Raw genomic sequence first — 22029 nt, 5'->3', positions numbered from 1 at the left:
CAGTTTAAGAAGAAAAATATTCGTTGCTAGTTTTGTAACATTTTATTTTAAGTAAAAATTTTAAAAGAGAACGATAATGTGGTTTTAGCTTTTAAATCCTAGGAATTTAGATGAAATTGATTTTAAAAAAAGATGTAGAAGTCAACTAAAAATATCCTTTCCTGTGGGAAGAGTGACTGTGCTTATAAATTGCTAATAAAAAGGCTTTGAAGACTTCTTCTAATGTCTTCTAATGAAGACATTAGAAAACACCAGATGGCCTCCTTAAAGAAAATTTACAACTGATGGGCTCAAGAATTATGTGAGTTAGTTAACTCTATTGTAACCAAAAAATGTTGAAAAGAATCTAGTTCCTTTGAATAACATTGAATGTTTCTCTTTATTTCTCTTGAAGCTCCAAAATCATTTAATTGCTTCATCAAGTATTCTATACTAGTTTTGGGGTCTCATAGAAATATAACTAACTCATCAGCAAAAGCCTTCAATTAATAAACTTCCATTTTTAATTTTTATGCTTGTTATTTTCTCATGTCTAATATCTCTAGTCAAAATTTCCAACATTAATATTAACAACAAAGGAGATATGGGACATCCTAGTCTCATGCTCTTTTGAATTTCACATGGTTTATTTAAGTCTCCATTAATAATAATCACTTGTTATGAAGTTTAAATCACTGTAACTGCTTGAATAAATTTCTTCCTGAAGTTCATATCTTCCAAATTGGGTCTTTAAACATAAAGACCCAATTTAAATTGTTAGAGGCTTTCTCCACATCCGGAAATATTGAAGCTGTTTTTCTCATTGTTGTATTGTAAATATTCGATAACATTCAAAACAGTTCTCACATTACAGTGTTTCTTAGTTGTCCTTTTAGCAAAAACCCAGATTAGTCTTCATGAATACAAGACTAAAACCACCTTCAATCTTTCTGCCAATATTTCAGTAAAAAGTCTGTATTCATTATTTAATAATGAAATTGGTCAATAGTTTTTTATTTTCAAGGCATCTTGACCCTCTGATAATAGTGTTATATCGGCTCCTTTCCAAGTTTAAGACATCTTTGCTCCCTGCAGATCCATTATATCTTTTAATGGCTGTAGGAGTTGGTCCTCAAAACATTTATAGAATTGATTTGTGGGATTATCTGAACCCTGAGCTTTTCAATTTTTGTTTGTTTAATAGTATCTGATACAGGTAATCCTTGACTTACAACAATTTGTTTAGTTATCTAACAACTGCACTGAAAAAAATGACTTACAATAATTGCAATATGGCCATGGTCACTTGATCAAAATTCAGACTCTTGGCACCTGGTATTTGTGACAGTTGCAGTGCCCCAGGATCATGTGCTCCCCTTTTACAACCTCGTGACAAGCAAAGTCAATGGAGAAGCCAGATTCACTTAACAGCAGAGTGGATTTGATTTAAATCGAGTTGTTTTTTATCACAATTTAAATCATGATTTCAATCACTAGTAAAAAGACTTGATTTAAATCAACTCGATTTAAATCATAATTTTTAAAGAGCAACTGTCATCTCTGCTGCTCCTTTGACCCACTGTTGACTCACCGATAGTCCCAGTGTTGCAGAATATACAGCCTCATGCTACATAACTAAGCTCCATTTCATGCTGAATAAACTAAATTATTTATGTATCTTAACTAGAAAACTATCTTATGATAGATTTTTACCCCAGAAGTTTTTTATTAAAATAAATTCGATAAAAATCAAAAAAATCAATTTAAATCAAAAAAATCCAATTTTTTTTTAATTTTTTTTAAAAACCATTGATTTTTATCCACCCTGCTTAACAGCCATGTTACTAACTTAACAACAGCAGTGATTCACTTAACAAATGTGTCAAGAAAGGTCATAAAATGGGGCAAAACTCACAACAAATGTTTTAGCAACAGAAATTTTGGGTTCAGTTGCAGTCGTAAGTTGAGGACTAGCTGTATTTCAAAGGTGGTTTACTGGTTCGTTCATAAGTTGTCTCTAAGCTTGTAAGGGAGTAGGTAAGTGTTGTCTTTATAGATAATCTATTTTTTGTGTGTCTACTTCCTGTTCTAAAATTGGGATGAAAATTATGAAGATTTTTTAATGAGGTCATTTTTATTACCATGTCACTTTCTTGGATTTTCTCTATCACTTTCTTTTCTATTTCTTTTCTCAATTTGTGAGCCAGCCATCTTCCTGATTAATTGCAAATTCAAAATGCTTCTGTTTCACATAATTCAGTTTAGTTTCTCTTTCTCAGACTGTTAAGATAGATAATTGTTGGTAGCACAATTTAATTTGATGTAAGATTTTAGAATCCATTGGTATTTTTTCTTTATTTCTAATTTCATCCACTATTTTTTGCATATTTTCCGAGATTTCTTGTTCTCTAAATGGTTATATTGTATAATCTCTTGTGACCACTTTATTAGCATCCCAGTCATTAGATTTGTTACTTTGTCCAAACCGTTACCAAAATATTCATTTAATTTTTTATAATTTATTCCTATTGTAAAATAGATTCACTTAATCTCAATCTGAAATTGAAAATATTTTTTCTATCAAAGAACTAGATTATGGTATGAAAAAAATTAGGCAAAATATCAACACAAATTTTGTTTCATATCAAAAAATTTATATCAATTCTTGAGAATGATTTATATCATTCTGAAAAGAAAGTATATTCTCTGACAAATCCATTTCAGGCCTCCATTTCATTAAAAACAATTGCAAGGATTGTTTCAGGAAATCAGGCAAAAAATAATTTGATGTTTCTGAATGATGTGAAATCAAAAAGATATCCAAGAGTATATTCACATCTTTAATCAATATCTCTATCAAGGAACTACAAACTCAGATAAACAATCTAACAATAAACAGCCTAATCACAAGACTACCAAGACCACTCCCACCAACACTGACAAGGCAAACCACTAGTACCATGTTGGCACAGGTGCCACAGGTGGCACACGGAGCCATATCTGTGGGCACGCGAGCGCATGTGCCAGCTGATTTTCAGGCCTTCCGGATCCACCGGAAGTTGGGAAACAGGCTGTTTCTGGGTCTCCGGAGGGCGTCCGGGGCGGTGGGGAAGGCGATTTTCGCCCTCCCCAGGCTCCTAGAAAGCCTCTGGAGCCTGGGAAGGGCAAAAAATGGGGCCACCTACCGGGCCCACCATGTCATCACGTGCCAAAAGCGGGGGGAGAGCGGGGGGGGTCACGTGGGAGGATGGGGCGCATTGAATTATGGATGTGGGCACACTCGTGTGCAATCCCCCCCACTCCGTCCACTTTTGGCACACGACGGCAAAAAGGTTAGCCATCACTGCACTAGTATATAAAATGAGAGCAAATCCCACTGCCTTCTAGCAGTGATGACATTACTTAGTTTGGTAATGCAAGGTTTCCTTAGAGATGTCTGAGTTTGGATGTCTGCAAGGAAACATCCAAGCTCAGAAAGCATCAAAGAACCCCACATATCCGAGGTTTTACATCATACACTAATCTTTCATGGTAGTCTTTGGCCTTCTTTAACATATATTTCAAGTGCAAACATTTGCAATAAATATGGAATTAAAAGCAATAATATTCATCAACAAGATGCATACAAATGTCCCCTACTTAATTTTGGAGATGCTCAATCTTAGAATAAGCATTGACAAGCTTTTTGTTTCCTTTATGACCATGTCTAAAAAACAGATACCCTTCTCTCAGAGAATATGAAAGAGGGTGCATTAGAAGGATTCCCCCAGGTCCTTACTAGATGCTTTTGAAAATTTATCACTGATCAAATGTTTAGTCCAAACAATGTAATAGCTTACTCAAACTTAGGATGGGTAGGATCATGCCATATAGCAGAAACTAAACCAGATTCACATGACCTGTAGGCACAAGAATAAATATTCATATAAACAGGGTCTGTATTTATTTAAAAGAAAAGCTACACTCTTTTGTCTATTGTAAAAGAAACATGATTTTATCTGACCAGTGTTTCCATACCATCCAAATAATTTGTGCATGTTATAATTAGAGAAGTGATTACTTCATGTTTGTTGCCCTTAATAATTTTCTTAGCTGAATTTTTCACAGCATTGCAGGCATTTCCATATATTCATTATTGGAACTTCTAGCATTGGAATCAAACATTACCAGGAATTTTAAGCTACAGTGTACTTCATCAGAGACTTAACAAATAGCCTTTCTTTAATTCAAAAAATACTGCTTTACCTCCTTATCACTGGAATACCTATGGATCATGGTTTCTTTGCTATGACAAAGAAACATAACTGCAGATAAGCCAAATAAGCTTTTTAACAAAAATGCCATGAAAAATGTACCATCCACAAATGCCACCCTTGAAATTTTTAAATGTTTTAATTTGTACAACTGGATTATCCATGACTAATCAATGGATTTTCCATTTTTCAGGATATTTAGTTGAAACTTCATAATTAGTTTATGTTAGTTTTGGTTGCTGACATCACCTCCCCAGTACAGCATTTAACTATTATGAGCTCAATAAAATTATTTACCTTCATTGTTTTGATTATAAAGAATCATTAAGTATGCAAGATGACAATTTTTCCTATATAATGAATTTAATTAAGTTGTCTTTACTTTCAGCTAAAGTGTTATCTGCCTAGCTGAAACTATTAGTAATTTAACCCCCAATTTTAATTGCAGTTGTCATCTTTTTGCAATTCTGCTATTTTAATAATTTTAATAATTATTTTACAGGAATGAGGACAGTATGCATACTTGTTTTGCTATCTTCCCCATTCTAAAAAATTCTGTGGGTTTTTTTTTTCAAATTCAATTTTTACAGTAGATTTTTGTACTATGTGAAGTTCATTAAAGGAATAATTAGTCATTCTGGCACAACCATTTCACTTTAATATAGTCTACATTTTGCATGAGCTACACACTTAAAAGACCTCTTTCATAGTTTCCTCCATGGTTGAGAAACTCAAATCCATCTTGGCAACAAGATCAAAGTAGTCAATTATTTGTTTCCACGATCCTGTTCTGTCAGCTTATGCCATGACTAAATGGATTGACAGTTCAAGGCTTTCAACAAATGACAAAAGCAGAGTCATTCCATCACAACGTAAGTTCCTCCTCATCTTAGTAAACCCAACATAGCACAACCAACGCAATCTATAAAAAGGATAACACTGCCATGCATCAAAAATGTCTCTGAAACCACCAACAGACTATTATAACCACATGGAATTAGTATAGCATACAAATCAACTAAAGCTTTCCAAAACATTCTAAGTAAACCAAAACACCCAGCTGAGGTAGCTGAATAAAAACCAGGGGTCATTTACAATTTACAGACTGCAAAGCCACTACGTAGGAGAAACAAGCAGAAGACTAGCAGAACATATCTATGAACACCAACTAGTAGTTAGAAGACAGCAGCAGTAGTTCACAGCATATGAGAGATCATAGTTTCAAATGGAAAACACTGACCATTCTAGATCAAGGCAAGTCCAAAACTGCTAAAGAGTTCCTGGTAACCTGGCAATCTGACAATTGGCCATCAATAAACACATAGACATAAACAACATCTACATACTGCACAAAAGAGTCAATAAGTCAAAAAAGGAACCAAAAAAAACCCAAAACACCTTCCACCAGCAATCAACACCCAGATGAGCATAGATTAACAAGATTAACATCAGACCAACAATCAAGAAGTAAACAATACCCCAATCAAGGAACTGCCAAACAAGCTAACAGTAGACAGCCCTCCAAGACCATTTGCGTCAACAGTGACAGGACAAGCCACTAGAATATAAATAGAGAATAAACCCACTCCTTACTAGCAATGATAATGTTACCTAGTTTGGGTAATGAAACATCTGCAAGAAAACAATCAAGCTCAGAGCACCAAGGCCCCACTCAGTGTTTATCATATGATTTTTAAATGACTTTGCTTCTCTCAATGGCTGTGTTCACATAACAGGCTTGCCCATTGTTAATTGAATCAGGACTTATCTGATTCTTTAAGTTCATATAATACATTGAACAAATGTATTATATGTTCATATATATAACACAAGGGATGGGTTTATATAAGATTAAATATTCTGTAGTTTGTGGTTCACTGTATTGGACAGATTAAACATCTTTAAGAGCATTTTAGAACTTCCTGCTATGATAACTAGTTTTAGCTCTTATAATAACAAAGATAGAAAACAAATGAACTGTATCTCTTTTGAATAGCTGTCCTTTTAAAACCAGTTTTCTCCAGGTTTCAAACCTTCTGCTGATCCATAATGATAGGTGTGTAATCACAGAATTAGGTCAGCTGCTGAGCTAATCCCATGAGTGACTGGAAAAAGCCTCCTGTAGGGACTATTTCCATATGGTGGCATAGCTCACATAATACTTAAGACATACAGTACTGTAATTTGTAATATGTAGCTTCAGATGAATAAACTTAAGTAAAACTAAAAATGCTTCATGTGACATATGCACTATTAATCAAAATGCAATATAAAATCAATCCTTATGTCCCAGGACATGAGCTCTAACACAATGACTTTTTTCCAAGCAATTTATATTCCCTTGTTTTGTGGAAGTCCTAGGCTTAAACTGTGTGACAAACAAATGCACAGTAACATAATCATAGATTTAACCTATAATATTTCTCAAGCAAATCCTCTTGCTAATTCTGGTTAAGAATAAACATCTGTTGTCAGATACCACTTCACATACAACTCGGAAGCTTTTGAGAGGAATGCTGTTGGGCAAAGAGCCAGGAAAAAGCAACACCGGTTCTGCAAGATGGGAAAGTCAGAGCAATACACTTCCATCTACTGACAGAATGTGCCTCCTAGGAATTCTTGGCAAGTAAATTAAAATCCCTGACTTATTCATAGCAGCAACTGAAGAAGCTCTTATTTCTTATCATAAACAACCAAAGCCAGTTGCTGGGCTTTCTTTAGTGTATTTCAGATATGAAGACAATAACTCAGGTAAAAATAATCACTTATAACAATCCGCATAACAGTTAAATATATACTTATGCGGAGCATGGCTCACATAGTTAGGATGCTGGGTTGAAAATCAGCAAGCCTGCATTTGAGACCCAAGTGTTGCTATGTGGTGGGTGAGTTGCTGTCATTTGCTCCAGCTCCTGCTGACCTAGCAGTTCAAAAGTGAATAAGCACAAGTAGATAGATAGGTACCACTTCACAGGGCACATTAATGGGGACATGAAAGGAGCCCCTGACTTGGCATCCCCTAGGCAACATAGTATCACCAGCTAATCCTTTCACTCTGGAAGTACCTTGGTGCTTCTGACATGAAAGCAGCAGTAATATATGCTGTTTGGTGGAAGAATGATTTCTGTACTTTTTAAATTAGAAGAGAACCCAACTTTATTTAATTTTATGTATTATGCTCTCTTTCATTTTTGCCCAGCCATGTTGCCAAGAAAAAGATCCTTTTGAGTGTATTCTGATATGTGAAAATGAGTTCTCTAAAAGGCTGCATTCTTTAGCTTCGGATTCTCTTCCTTTTATTACACCAATATAGTCTAGGTTCACGTGCCATGTTATGGCTCAAAGTTATTTGCTTTATGATTTAACATGTTATTTGATTTAACATGTTAACATGTTAAACCTTTGTGCCTTAGTCAACAAAACATGATTTAAAGAAATATGTGATAAATAAACTTAATGTGTTCTTGTAGTTCTTGAAGCCCAATTCAAGTATTTTTCAATGTGTAACTCAACATTGTGAAAGGGAATAGGGGTCTGCCAAGTGGCCTCATGTTTGATATATCACACACACCAAAGTTCAAATCCTGGAATAAAAGTGAAATAAATATCCTACTATGAAGATTTTCATCCCTTCTGAATTCCTGCAGCTCATTCGCCTGGATTTTTCACTACTCAGTTTTAGCAGAACATGACTAACTTTTCATTCTCTTACCTCTTTTGACTTTTGAACCATATTTTGTGTTTAGATCAGTAATTTCCAACTTTTTTGAATTTATCTTTAATGTCAGACTGCAGTATGAAATGTGCTCAATTCTTTTTTAAATATACGAGTTCATTCTCATTTGTTCTATCTTTTTGTTTCACTACATTGCCCTATTTCTTTTACAAAATTTCTCACAATAAGTGAATTCTGCTCTGTGACTCAGCTCATACTGAATATGACCCAGGAATGAATCATACTTTTTCCACCCAGCAGTTTTAGACAAATGTGTTAGACAAAGCAAAATTCTCCAGTTAAGAAATAACTTGGTCCATCTTAAAGAGTTTTCCCAGCTGTTTCTAATGTTTGCTATTTTATCTTGTATAAGTCCAGGTTTTCATCTTTTTTCTGACATTTTTTAAAAAATCTATTTCATATTCTGTTTGTGAAATTTTGTAATGAGTATGCCAAATGTATAATTTAGATTAGTCTGCAATATGGCTGTAGAACAACTTGTGATACTGATATCTACCTTTCTGCTTTGATTAGATAATTGTATACCATCTGGGATAAATTGGTTTTATGGTTGTGTAACTATCTCAGCTGGTACAGTATGATACAGCTTTATTATTCACTCCTTATTTCTGTGCACAGTGGAAAATTGGCAAAAAGAGATTGCCTGAAGAATGAAAAATACTCTAGCAAGCTATTAACTTCAGCAAGTATTAGATCAGGTCCAAAATGAGCACATACTGTAATGTTATTACTAAAATGCTGAAAAGTAACCTTTTGGAATGCTGTATCAAAGTCTATTTCTTGGATGGTACTTCTAGAAGACCAATTGGACTAAAGATCAAAGACACAGAGCAGTATAACCATGGCATTATCAGGACTATGATGACAGAAGTGCATCCCCATAGCTGACCAAAGTTTTTTTTTTCCTATTCAGTGGTAATTCTCCCGAAGCAATGCAGCTAAAAAAGAGCAAAGATAAACAAAGAAATATTGTATATGATCAGACCGAAGACTAAAGTGTTCTTACTGTTATGTTTTTCTTATAACCAAAGACTTTCCCATCCTTCCCATAGCAACTAATATTTTTTTTTAAAAAAGGGTGTTGCACATAAAGGTGTTTTTTTTCTTCAAAAGGCAACTGGACTGTTTTTTCCTTGAGGAAAATGTTTCACTTCTCATTCAAGAAACTTGATCAGTTCTGATGGATCATTGAGACTGGATGGGGGGGGAGGGGGTTGGAAGGATAGGTTTTGATAGGATGGTGAGGGGGATGGAAGGATTGTATTTCTTTGCAGTCATCTGGTCATTAGCATTCTCTGAAGGCTGTTGAGGCCACTTGGGAGTTTATCTGTCCTCTCAGGTTCACCTGAATCAGGGTGCAGTTGGTTGTGGAATCTTCTTGGAACTCATGCAAGGGCTGCATTGTAAACTGGAGATAAGTGGTTCTGTCCCCTATGTTGAAGGAGGTGTGTTCAATCCTAACATAGATGGTCCTCCCTATCCAAAATATGGACTTTACTGTCTTCAAAAGAGTGACCTTCTGTCTTAGTGTATTCTTGGGCTTAAAGTGTATGTGTATGTTGTGTTGGTTTTATCCTTGAGGTGGACCAGCTCCTGTCTTAATGTATTTTTGTGCATTATTTAAACCCAAGAATACACAAAGGCACAAGTTTGTCCACCCCAAGGATAAAACACCCAGATGCAAACTGAGCAATGTGATATATGCAATACAATGCAGTGAAAGATATGCAGATCTGTATGTTGGTGAAACAAAACAACCACTTCACAAGCACATGACACAACATAGGAGATTAAACCCATCAGGACAGGTTTCAGCGGTCCGTCTGCATTTGAAAGACGAAGACCACTCTTGAAGGCAGCAAAGTCCAATTCTTAAAAGCAGCTGTGTTTAGTGGAGATCTTTTTCAGCATTGATGAGGCCCAGAACTGATAAATGAAACAAAATATTTGACAGCAGAAGGATTGTGCCAGTTTTGAAACCAGCAAGCAGAAAAGCTAATAATATAATTCTTTTTACCATGTATTTCTAGAAAGGAGAGGTTTTTTTTTTCTTTTTAAATTTGTAGCGTGAAACTGAAGAGGCAGAATGATGTACTCATTACTGACCAGCAGAAACACCAATTAGAAACAGTACTTGTCTGTTGGCAAGAATGGCAAATTGTTACCGACCATTGATTATGAGTGAAATAAACTCAATAAAGAAAACCGACCATTGATTATGAGTGAAATAAACTCAGTAAAGAAAACAAGCCCATTCTGATTATTTAAACAATCAGGACAGCTTGCTGAAGTTACATTTTATTTCACAGGACTGACAAGACTGGCCTGGAGTCACCTGGTGAGCTTCAGGGACTGAGGCTTGACTTGGGCCTGAGTCTCCCTAGTTCCTAACCAATGCCATGGTGAATCAGCTGTTACCTCTTTTCAAACCAACAGGTAAAGGTTTTTAGTGATACTGCAATGTTATGGGTTGCATGCGTAATCAAAACCTTATAACTACTTTACAGACGTCTCAGATAGCTAAAGTAGCCTGATGTAGAGCACTTTGCTACTTTTGCAAGTGAGACATAAGAGAGGATATGAAATAAGGCCTCTGGGGGAATGACTAAACCGTGAAAAACCATAAGAAAGAGGCTCAGCAGCAGTACAATGAAGGTATTGGAGCCACAAGTGAAGCATACATTCTTCTCTTCTGCCATCTTCTACAGGAAATGGTTCATACATACATTCAAGATTTTTATGATAGATGTCACCAGGAAAATGGGTCAAGCAAATAAGTTAATAAAGAATTCCTAATGACTGATTATCATGGCAGGAAAAAAAAAGAGTATTCAGTAAATTAAAGTCTTTAATAACGTATCATTTGTAACTATATGGATTTATGGCATAATTAATTCCCCAAAGAAACACATGCTGTATGCTTCATTCGGAACAAATTTTAAATATTTCATTTAATGTTTACTATTACGTTTATTCTTTTAATGCAACTGATAATTTGTAATATGTGAAAATACTAAACCTCTGCTTTCCTTTTTCAGCCTCCTTGACAAGTTAAGGGGAAATGAGGCTTGGAGCACAAGATGTAAATTTTATATGCTGCTGATTGACCAATTTGATTTTTACATGATAAATGAATAGTTCCACTACTAAATGGCTAGCTTAGTGTTATTCATTTGTGCAGCATAAACACAAAAGAAGCAACAGGATTTTTATGTTGTCTTATAGGCATAATGGGTTTTTAGCGGAAAAGAATCATATGGAAATTGATTCACTGTTCATTTTCCTAATGGCAGCTGCAAAAGAAACAACATTAATTATTTTAGTAATGTGAATGATTTGCAAAATATGCTACATATATTTTATGGCCCTATAATGGATCATGATAGCCACTCAGCCTGAAAGCTATTTTTCCCTTTATATGAAAATAGTTAAAACTACAGCATTTATTTATAAATAAATAAATAACATTTCAATTCTGATAAAATTATGCTCCTGGGCTTTGTTGTACAAGTGAAATATAAAATTAATCATGGTGTATAAGGAACTGGCCTTAACCTGATTCTTATTAAGATCTTTGGAAGCTGAAATACTCTAAAAGGTAAAGGTAAAGGTTTTCCTCGCACATATGTGCTAGTCATTCCTGACTCTAGGGCCGTGATGGCGAACCTATGGCACGCGTGCCACAGGTGGCACGCGGAGCCATATTAGTGGGCATGCCAGCTCAGCTCTGGGGCGCATGCGCGCGCTGGCCAGCTGATTTTCGGGCCTTCTGGGCCCACCAGAAGTAGGGAAACAGGCTGTTTCCTGCCTCTGGAGGGCCTGGGGGGGTGGGGAAGGCCCGTTTTTCTTTCTTACCTGGCTCCAGATCCTCTTTGTGTATCTGGGAACGGCGAAAACAGCCTTTCCCACTCCCTTGGAGGCCCTACGGAGGCTGAAAGGGCCCATTTCCCCATTCCCGGTGGGACAGGAAGTGACTTTTTTTCCTGTCCCCAGCCTCCAGAGACTCCTAGAGAGGCTCCTATAGACTCCTAGAGACTCCTAGAGAGGTTCTGGAGGCTGGGAACAGCAAAAAATGTCACTTCCTGTCCCACCAGGAGTTGGGAAATGGGCCTTTTCAGCCTCCATAGGGCCTCCAAGGGAGTGGGAAAGGCTGTTTTCGCCGTTCCCAGATACACAGAGAGGATCTGGAACCAGGTAAGAAAGAAAAACGGGCCTACCAGGCCATCATGTGCCAGGAGCGGGGGGGAGGGAGGAGGGGGTTGCGCACACATGCACGTGGGCACGTGTGCGCGCGACCCTCCCCCGCCCCCCTCTCCTGGCACGTGATGGCAAAAAGGTTAGCCATCACTGCTCTAGGGGGTGGTGCTCATCTCTGTTTCAAAGCCAAAGAGCCAGTGCTGTCTCCATGGTCATGTGGCCAGCATGACTAAATGCCAAAGGTGCACTGTTACCTTCCCACCAAAGATGGTCCCTATTTTTCTACTTGCATTTTTTATGTGCTTTCGAACTGCTAGGTTGGCAGAAGCTGGGACAATTAATGGGAGCTCACCCCGTTTCACGGCACTAGGGATTCAAACCGCTGAACTGTCAACCTTTCGATCGACAAGCTCAGCATCTTAGCCTCTGAGCCACAACGTCCCTTTAATGCTTTATATATATATCGAGGCACCTGGTCTAGCCCAGCATGTGGGAGGGAGCATACTGCATCCCTTTTGCCTTTCAGCTCCAATCTAGGAGCCCTCAAGCAGTCGCATTCACAACAAACCGTTTTATACCAAATTTATATTTCACTGATAAAGAAATAAAGGGAGACTAGTATAGATCTATTTCAAGCTATATAGCTCTCATCAGCTAGCCATATATATATTATATTTTTGAAATACTTTACAAGAGATCATACATGAGAAACATGATACATCAATAAAAGACTTTAGAAACATTTCGAACCCATTTGACTGATTTTACCTTACCAATTCAATTCAATTCAAATCTTCATTGTCAGTGCACAACATATGTACAATGAGATTGGTTGAGCTCCCTCAGTGCTCCCTCCACAACACAATACAACTCACAATACATACCTTAGCCAATATGATATGTAAATCATAGTTTTTATCATGTTTTTCCCTTTTTGGGCTTCTCTTTTTATTTTATTATATTTGTATTGCTATTACAGGCATATCACGAAGATATTGTGTGTTTAGTTTCAATAAAGCAAATTGCAATAAAGTGAACGACACATTTTTCTTTAGTTCTAAGTGCATATAAATGTTATTCTTACACTATAGACTATGAAACGTGCGATAGTATTGTGCTTAAAAATGTATATACATTAATTAAAAATACTTTATTGCTAAGAATGGGAATCATCATCTGAGCGTTCACCGAGTCATAATCTTTTTGCTGATAGAGGATCTTGTGAAAAATTAAAGTGATATGTGTGAAGCACAACAAAGGAAATAGAATAAAATGAAGGATGCATACATATTTGCAGACAGAGAGAAAGAGCTTACAGGTTTTTATAGCTAAACTGGGTACTTGGTTTAATCAATAAACCATGATTAAAAATGAATTGCTTGTTTCTCTTACAGTTTCATATAACAAGTATCTTCTTTTAACAACCCTGTAACCCCTTGCATTGGGACAGAATCAGGGTGACTGAGTGGAGCTGAGCATTTGCTGCCAGATGCCCTTCCTGACACCTATGCAGAGTTCACAGCAGACAATTACTCATTGCACCCAGAGAAATATCTGCCACTACCTAAAACTGAACTCACAGCCTCCTGATTGTGAGGAAAGAGCTCCACCTCTAGGCCACTGTGCTGCTCGCACAACAAGCATCATTAATGCCAACCAAACAGTGCTAAACATCTCAAGAAGAGCAACAGTACAGTGTGTAGGATTCATCTTTAATATGGGAAGGAGAAATGATGCTGCCCAAGTCCCATATAGTAAGTAGTTGTGACTTACCAGGTTTAAAGCAACAGTAAATCAATCAGGCCTATCTCAACATCATAAATTCAGTCCACATTTCAGGCACACCTATCAGGTTCACCAGACAGAATAAATTTGAAGGAGGAGCAAGTGAAAATAAATGAGGGAAATGGTATCTAGGAATTCTAAGGCAGGAATCAGTAAGGTTTTCACAGAACACCATTGCTGATTCCAGGTTGTTTTCTAAATAATTGCTTCTTCTGCCTGATCACAGCTGGCTCAGGCCTGGGTCCCCTCAGCAACTTACTGCAATGGAGCCTTGCTAGGTTTGCTTGAAGACTTACGATTCCTATGCCACCTTTTGATGCCTTCTCTTCAGTGATGGCAGTCTTGAGGACTGGGAAGAGAAGATAGTGGTTCCTGGCTTGGGTCAATTTCCATTGAGTCCAGAGCCAGAACAGTGAAGCTAATTGCTGATTCAACATTTGCATGACCTCAATTTTCACATTGAACAGAGTGGCAGGTGTTCCTACTCCCCAAATAGCACATTCTGTGTCTATTGTTTTTCAGAAGCCCTACCGAGAAGCTTCCTAGGATAAAGCACCAATTAGAAATTCCTTTGGAGGGAGAACTCAAAGGCTGCTTTTCCTCACACAGAAAAATGCACGGAACAAGAAAAAGCTGAATTGTCACCAAAGGAGGCAAAATGTCTGCTGTAAATAAACTAAGAGCCTTATTACTAAATCTGTATTTTAGTAACTGGACCCTGAAACAAAAAGATGGAAATACAGTTTTGTTTCCTTGTAAAATGAAATAAAGATGTTTTGTTTGTGGGCAACAAATTGGCCTCACCTTTTTTTTTTTTTTTTGCTAAAAGCATTAACATCTATAATATCTAAATATTTAAACCAATGGGCAATTATCCCAATGTTACTTAAGTGTATGCAGCTGGCATTTTACAAAGTCTTGGATGACATGCCACAGAATGATAATGCAGGGCTTATATTTGAGTCCTGTTTCCACTAAGAAAAAAATAATTGAAACGTCAATAAAAATGCACAAATATATGGCTTTGAATATACTGTACATCTCAATTTACATGATGAAAAGGAGTTTGGGATGAATGCTACATAAAAAATTGGAACTTAAGTCTTCTTCAGCACCAAAACAATTTTCAATTTTGGGAATAATTCTAATGGAAAGAAAACTAGAAATAATATAAAAATAGCCACAAATATATAGTAGAAACCACCTAGTTCTTGAGGAATTTTTTTTTAAATACTTGACTTGATTTTGATTCCCTTGACTGCATGAATTACAACAATATGAAGATATTTTGCCATTTAATTTTTTAAATTTCACTGTCTCATCTAAAATACTAAAAAGCATAAAAAGCACAAAACAGTCTTCTATAATAGGCAATTAATCATAACAAACATAAGTTATTGGAAAAAATGCAAAGAATTTACTGCTTTGAGTTAATGCTGCTAATGCTGATACTATATCAAAATGGTGGGAAAGTTAAGCAAATAATATTTTTTGTTCCTTTCCTTGGCATTGTATCATTCCCTCCCTGTTTTCCAGCTTTTCTCATAATGATACAATGCTAACTTTTCTGTAGGACCGGTTATACTGTGGATGTCCTTGTGCACCACTACAATGTTATAGAATTCAACTGGCATGCAAAGATCTTTCTTGGCTCCCTGCTTTCTCTGACCTTTAACCAGATAATGTTACATTTTAAAAGTGGAATACTGGCATGCTTTAAAACAAAATGCCAGCTTTCTGCATCATTAAAGCACTCTTCTAAGGGGGGGGGATGATAGGTATCTATTCTAGTACTACCTTTGGAAGAGTATAGCCCTCCCTCCCCCCCAAAAAAACAACACCAAAACAAACAATAAAAAATAGAAGGCAATGTCTTTTTGGTAACTGAACCATAAACTCTTAATCAAGATTAACTCATTATGTGGTATAAATGCATCCCAGGTTGTTTGGATGCATACTCATGGAAAGCTATGCAACTGATTTAAGTAAAATATGATTATAGAAAAATATCATATGGTAGTAATAAAAGCACAGTTAAAAGAATGCTGAAAGTAGGATGAAATATTCTGAAGAACATGGAAATGTTGGTAGGATTGTGATTGGTTATAACCATTGCAGGAGATATTTCCAAATTCCAGCTGCTCAGAGGTCCATATGACAGGTTTTCCCAGCATGGAAATATAAGAAAAACTTAATGTTATATATCTATCTCTCATTTAAGTTGTTGAAAATAGGCTAGAATTGAAGTTGAAGCTCTGAACTCTTCAGTAGTTTTTTCCATACTAAGATCGCATCGCATATTGTAATTAATAGAAAGGCAAATAATACAGATATAGACTTCAGATTGTTCAGAAGACATTTTATACATCTCAAAATTGCCCAATATATTTATTTCAGTGCAAATTCTGGTTCTCAGTTTATAAGTTTAAAAATATACTCATCCCAAGGAGGGTTTGTCTGCAATAAGGCCACGGAAGGTCTACAACGCTAGATAGAAAGATAATGTAAACTTATTGGGAGACCGAGCCAGGCATTTGGCTCCACTTCTGAAGATCACGGAAGCTAAAATTAGCTTCCCAGTAATCTTCATAAAGGAAAACGAAGATCGAAAACCAAGAGGAAGGATTATTCTCCTCTCACCCCTTCAAGAATTGTATAGGGTAATGTAATTGACTTGTTTTGAGGTGAGACCAAAACTAAAAAAAGGAAACTTTCAGTGGTATCTGTACATACGGTATGCTAGTGAAAAACAGATGACTTATCTGAGAGTCCAAACCAAGGCGGGTGCTCGTTCAATTAAGTCTTATCACCCACATATCTGAAAATGGCAAAGGGGTCGAAAGGAAGACAATTTGGAGGAAGAGTGGATCCGATTACAGTTAGTACGGGTGACCAAGGGATCTGCAGCAGAGGTCTTCAAACTCGGCCGCTTTAAGACTTGTTGGACTTCAACTCCCAGAATTCTGCAGCATAATCATAGCTGGCTGGAGAATTCTGGGAGTTGAAGTCCACAAGTCTTAAAGCGGCCAAGTTTGGGGACCCCTGTTCTGCAGAAAGTAAAGCAGATCCCCTTAAGCCTGAGGGGAAACACCCTCACCGCCCGCTTGCAACGGAAAATCATTATTTGCACATCTCTATCTGCGAAGATGAGACGGTCCTTAATAGAGCGCAATGACGGGAAGCTCACTTGCGCTGACTAATCTTTTTGTTTAAATCCTCCCCTCCCCACCCAATTAGCCGTTTGGGACCATCTGTTTTCGGAATGGATGTGCAGCTCCTTTTGTTCACTTTCATTAACTGTACGGGGGGAGTCCGGTTGCTAATTCGCATGTAAGCTGAGGACACCCACAGCTGTTCAAAACTGAAACTTATCCCTCCCTGAGGGGAGACCGAATCACACCTGCTGCTTTCAGGGCGCAGGGCTCCTTTCTTGAACTTTCCCGCCGCGCCAGTGAGGGTCGCTGTGGGCCCTTTTCCTTCGTTCCGAAAACGGCGACCGAGAGACGGAAGTGAAGCCACATAGGCTGGAGGCAAACGCTGCCCTTTTTTTCCCCTCGGCGGCTGGTTCTTGAGTTCCGGCATGCCTTCTCCTTACGCCTCCCGGTTGCTAAGCGGCGGCTGAATTGAAAAAGAGTCGGAGGCGCGAAAGAGCTCCGGGCCGGCGGGACTGGGAGGAGAAACACCTGCCTCCTGGCGTGGCTCTTCGGCGTCCGATTATAGGAAAGCGGCTTTGGACGTTAAAAGCTGTGCTTGCATCTTCTGGAGAAGCCCCCTTTTTTCTTTTTTTGGCTCGGTAGCCGCTGCGCCGTATGAAAATGGGCGCTAAGTCTGACCAGCTCCTCATTGTGGTCTCTATCTTGGAAGGTAACGTTTAAAGCAGCTCTCTCGGAGTATTATCGATTCACTCAGCGCGTGTATCTGGAGAGGAAATGGTGGGAAAGCAATCATCGCATCCCTTCTCCTGCCTGTGAATACTGCCCAAAATAAATCAACCTGGCCGCTTCCAGATGTTGAGTTCTTAGAGGCTCCTGCGGTTGGAGAAGACTTTTGAAGGCGATGGGGTGGACCATTTTGGGTTTGGGTAGCTAACGTTCAGGCATCAAATCTGTCCCTAAGGGTAGTGGCACAGATGGCAAAATCTTATGGGTACCTCATCTGAATAAGCCAACAATATTCTAAAATATTATTTCATCAGCTTGGTGCTGTCCTGAAATGTGTGTTATGTGAGGTAATGAGAGGGAACACTGTGAGGAAATCTTTATTTTACCCATAGTCATTACAGGGTTGGGCACTCTTGTATATTTAATAAAATAATAAATAATTTCCTACATAGCACCTATAGGCAACAATCTTTCCCTTTTTCATATTTGATTAGGAATTTATTAAATAGTTTCCAGTGGTTAAAATTGTCCCCACATTTTCCCGTTAATGGCAGATATCTGGTTAGTGGATTTCTGGCCAAAAAAACATTGTACTATAAACATAAAGGCAGGCTGTACTGGAAAACACAATAAGGAAGGAAAAATACATATAGTGTTGTTTTTAGACTATTAAGTCTATAATAGCAGTTGTTACACATTGTTCACACTATAATTCAGACTTTCCTACTTCAGAGGTGATCTAATTGATGTCTCCAATTTATGGGAGATTATATTGGAACAGACAATCAAATCAATACATTGATTCTTGTCACTCTACAAATTGGTAAATAAGCATGGTCTGAAGTCACATTACTTAAACTTTTAGGCAAATATGGATTTGTCCATTTTTAGTTTAGTTACTACATTAGAGTTAAGCATGAGGAATTCTTGTTACATTATGGGTTTCCACAATAAACTCATGCTTCACATGGTAGTTTTTGTAGTGACAAATGCTTTACAAATTACTTTTTGGTTATATATTACTCAAATTTTGTTGGTGAGTTGATCTATAGTGCATTTATTTACCCATACAGTAGAGCTGGGTCTGACTTTACATTGCAGTGGTACTTAAAGTAGTCCTAAATATACATAAGATTTCTGCCGCAATATGTTTATGTGATCATATAATTTCAGAATTTCATAGATTATAAAACTTGTTTTGGCAGGTGGTTTGGATTTTTGCTCGAGGGAATGCTGGAAGAATCTGTATGATATGTTTTTGTACTTGTACTCTACAGAGCTGATGGATAGAATAGCTGTAGCAAAAGAGAATTCCTCTCCCCTCTGCTTCATAGATTATCTGCTTGATTTGTGTGCAGCCTGAAGATGTGCTGCCTTGCTTCCTAGCTTCAGTTGGCAGCTAATAAAACAGGAGAAAATTTTTAACCATTTTCTTGATTGACATATTGGAAGCCCCATACCAAATAGATAGAATACCATGTTGGTCAGTTTTATAGTTCTATTGTTGTCCTAGAGCCGTGATGGCGAACCTATGGCATGCATGCCAGAGGTGGCACACAGAGCCCTCTCTGATGGCACGCAAGCCATCACCCCAGTTCAGGTCCGCTGCGCATGCATGCATGCCTCCAGCTGGCCTTCAGGTCTCTGCCATGCAGGCACAGGGGGCGTTGCGGATGTGGGGGGGGGGCACATGCACATGCATGAGGGCAGGGCATGTGCGGGGGGCAGGGCACATGCGGGGGGGCCTCACATGCATTGCATTTTGAGGGTTTGGGTGTGCGCGCTTTGTGCACTCGGGCGAGAAAAGGTTAGCCATCACTGTCCTAGAGTGTGTTATCAGGCAAGACTTAAGACTTATATTCCAGAGTAAGCAAAAATAGACTGATGCTTTTCTCCTGCAGGAACCTTTAAGAGACTATAGGACAATAATGGTAAACTTTTTGGGGTCAGAATATCAAAAATTTGGAAAATGCCTAACTTGACTCTGCTGACATGTCACATCCAATCCCAAACAAAAGAGAAACCGTTCTCTCTCTCTCTTGCCACCATTTAGGCCACCCTGAACAGAGGCACCCGAGACTAGGTCTGAAGTAGATGGCTTTGACTTCAACCCTAATGCCACTGCTGCTTCTCAGTCACATTGTGCCCTTTCCCATGGCTCATGAGTTGTGTACCACTTCCCCTCAGGCAATATTCTCTTTCTGTTGACATGCCCTCACTGTCCTACCTGAGGCTGATGTGGGTTGCATGAGATCTTCTTTCTTGAAGCAGCTTTGGAGAATGCTGTTCTATGGTCTCAGCTTCCTAAAACTGTGAAAGTATGCCCTGTTCTCGTGCAATTTTCAAAGGTTGTGTAAGAACTCATCCTATTCCTCTGCATCCATCAAAAATTGTATGAGAATGGATATGCTTTCATAAATAGTTGTGTGTTGATGAATACTGATACATCACCCAAAACATTGTGGCATACCACTTTGGCACGTGTCATTACTGCTGTACAATATGAGTTTGGGCTAGTCTCTGAGGAATTGGGAGTACAGCCACATACATGCGTTAGTTTTGATATATTGTGAAAAAAGTTCATACATTAGTCTGTAAATTCTGTCAGTGTTTTCCTTCACATTGTATTGGCCATTTCTCTTGGAAAAATGTAATCTGGAGCATTTAAATATGTAACTGCTATAAACCTGGTCCCTAATTGTATTTGTACTTTATTCTTAATTAGAATTTTGGCTTAGTATGAATGAATTTGATCTTTCCCACTTCTGCTAGCGTAAGTAAAGAAATGACCCATGGAAGCTTTGTGGTTTGTAGCAATATGTACAAACTGGAAAGATGAAAACCAGGAACTCCTTTTATTTGATAAAACAAATGAGGCAGCATTTCCTGTTAACATTTTATGCTAAACAAAATACATGAGTTTCTATGTTAGCTCAATAGTAATAGAGAAATGGATTATTTATGCTGCATGCTACAGCATGCTACCTGTTCCCTTTAAACTAGAATTTGTCTTAGCAGAATATGTAAACACAAGCATTACATTTTTGAACCAATCATCTGAGTTACTGTCCGTTGCAGACACAATCAAGTTTTGCTAGGTATAATTGGGATAAACTGTTTTTTCAAAATTTATTTGAAACCAATCCATAGAAGATATAGTTATGCAGTGGTTAAAGAATAGTTTTTGAAAATTTGAATCAGATTGCACAGTACAGTTTTTCTATTTAACAGCTTCTTAAATGTATTTTTCTTTTCTTTTTTTCCCTAGGGCGTTATTTCCCAAAACGTCCAAAGCGTATGCTGGTAGTAGAAGCAAAGTTTGATGGCGAACATTTAGCTACAGATCCTGTAGAACATACTGATCAACCAGAATTTGCCACGGAGTTAGCTTGGGAACTTGATAGGAAAGCACTTCACCAACACAGGTTATTTCTCAAAAAGTTGTGAATCGGTTAATTACATTGACCTGCTTTAGGGTCTTGGAATTTTTTTTAATAATAATTATAGTGAGTTGATCTGTGACAATGCTGTAAATGAGACACAAGAGATCAGTTGTTTCCTATGGTTGTTATTTTTTCAAATGTCTTTTCAATAGAAGAAATAAATGTTGTAACGGAATATGTGATTGTTAACTATTACCATATATCTAAAATAAAGATAAATCTTTTATGCTTCCAGTTTTATTTTTCTTTTAATGGGAAGATTATCATAGATTTGCTTAGAACAAACTAATAGATCTGTTTTCTTCTATCCATTCATCCTTTGGGAAAAGATTATTTTAAACACTAGATTGTATTTCTTCTGAATAAAAATGGTAGTAAACGCTCTTTGTTCTTGTGAGAGAATACTTTTAATTAGTATAGTTGTTTCTGATATACGTAAAATATTAAGATAATTGCATTCAAACTCACAATAGAAAAAAGAAATAAAATCAAAATATGATATAAAGGCTAACAATTCTTGCATGGGATTCATATTTTGTACAGATTACAGCGTACACCTGTCAAGTTGCAGTGCTTTGCTTTGGATTCTCTATCTTCAGTTAAAGAGACGATAGGTTATATTGTGCTAGATTTAAGAACTGCTCAAGAGAAAAAGCAGGTATTTGTAATTCTGTATCTATTTCATGATAAAATAGGTTTCCTTTCTGGTATTCCATATTTAAGTTGTTTTGATTTGGATTAAGTAATAATGTATT

The 22029-nt window shown here is 37.3% G+C and overlaps 1 protein-coding gene and 1 long non-coding RNA gene across 2 annotated transcripts in view; both read left to right on the top strand.

Annotated features, from left to right (window-relative positions):
- LOC117661312 (uncharacterized) overlaps positions 1–14744 on the top strand; it is a 28585-nt gene extending 13841 nt beyond the window's left edge. Inside the window, exons 2-3 of the long non-coding RNA XR_004589957.3 lie at positions 10278–10404; positions 14473–14744. This is a non-coding gene — a long non-coding RNA (uncharacterized LOC117661312). The remainder of the gene's footprint in view (positions 1–10277; positions 10405–14472) is intronic.
- A 2686-nt stretch (positions 14745–17430) lies between these two features.
- Positions 17431–22029, top strand: part of CEP120 (centrosomal protein 120) — a 38341-nt gene continuing 33742 nt past the window's right edge. The window contains exons 1-3 of the mRNA XM_034409969.3: positions 17431–17814; positions 21100–21256; positions 21818–21932. Of these exons, the coding sequence (XP_034265860.2) occupies positions 17760–17814; positions 21100–21256; positions 21818–21932 (327 nt within the window). The 5' untranslated portion in view covers positions 17431–17759. The remainder of the gene's footprint in view (positions 17815–21099; positions 21257–21817; positions 21933–22029) is intronic.

This window comes from Pantherophis guttatus, chromosome 2 (genome assembly GCF_059756535.1).
Source record: "Pantherophis guttatus breed Tessera chromosome 2, ASM5975653v1, whole genome shotgun sequence".
Taxonomy (NCBI): Eukaryota; Metazoa; Chordata; class Lepidosauria; order Squamata; family Colubridae; genus Pantherophis; species Pantherophis guttatus.
This window is presented reverse-complemented; position numbering and strand designations above follow the sequence as displayed.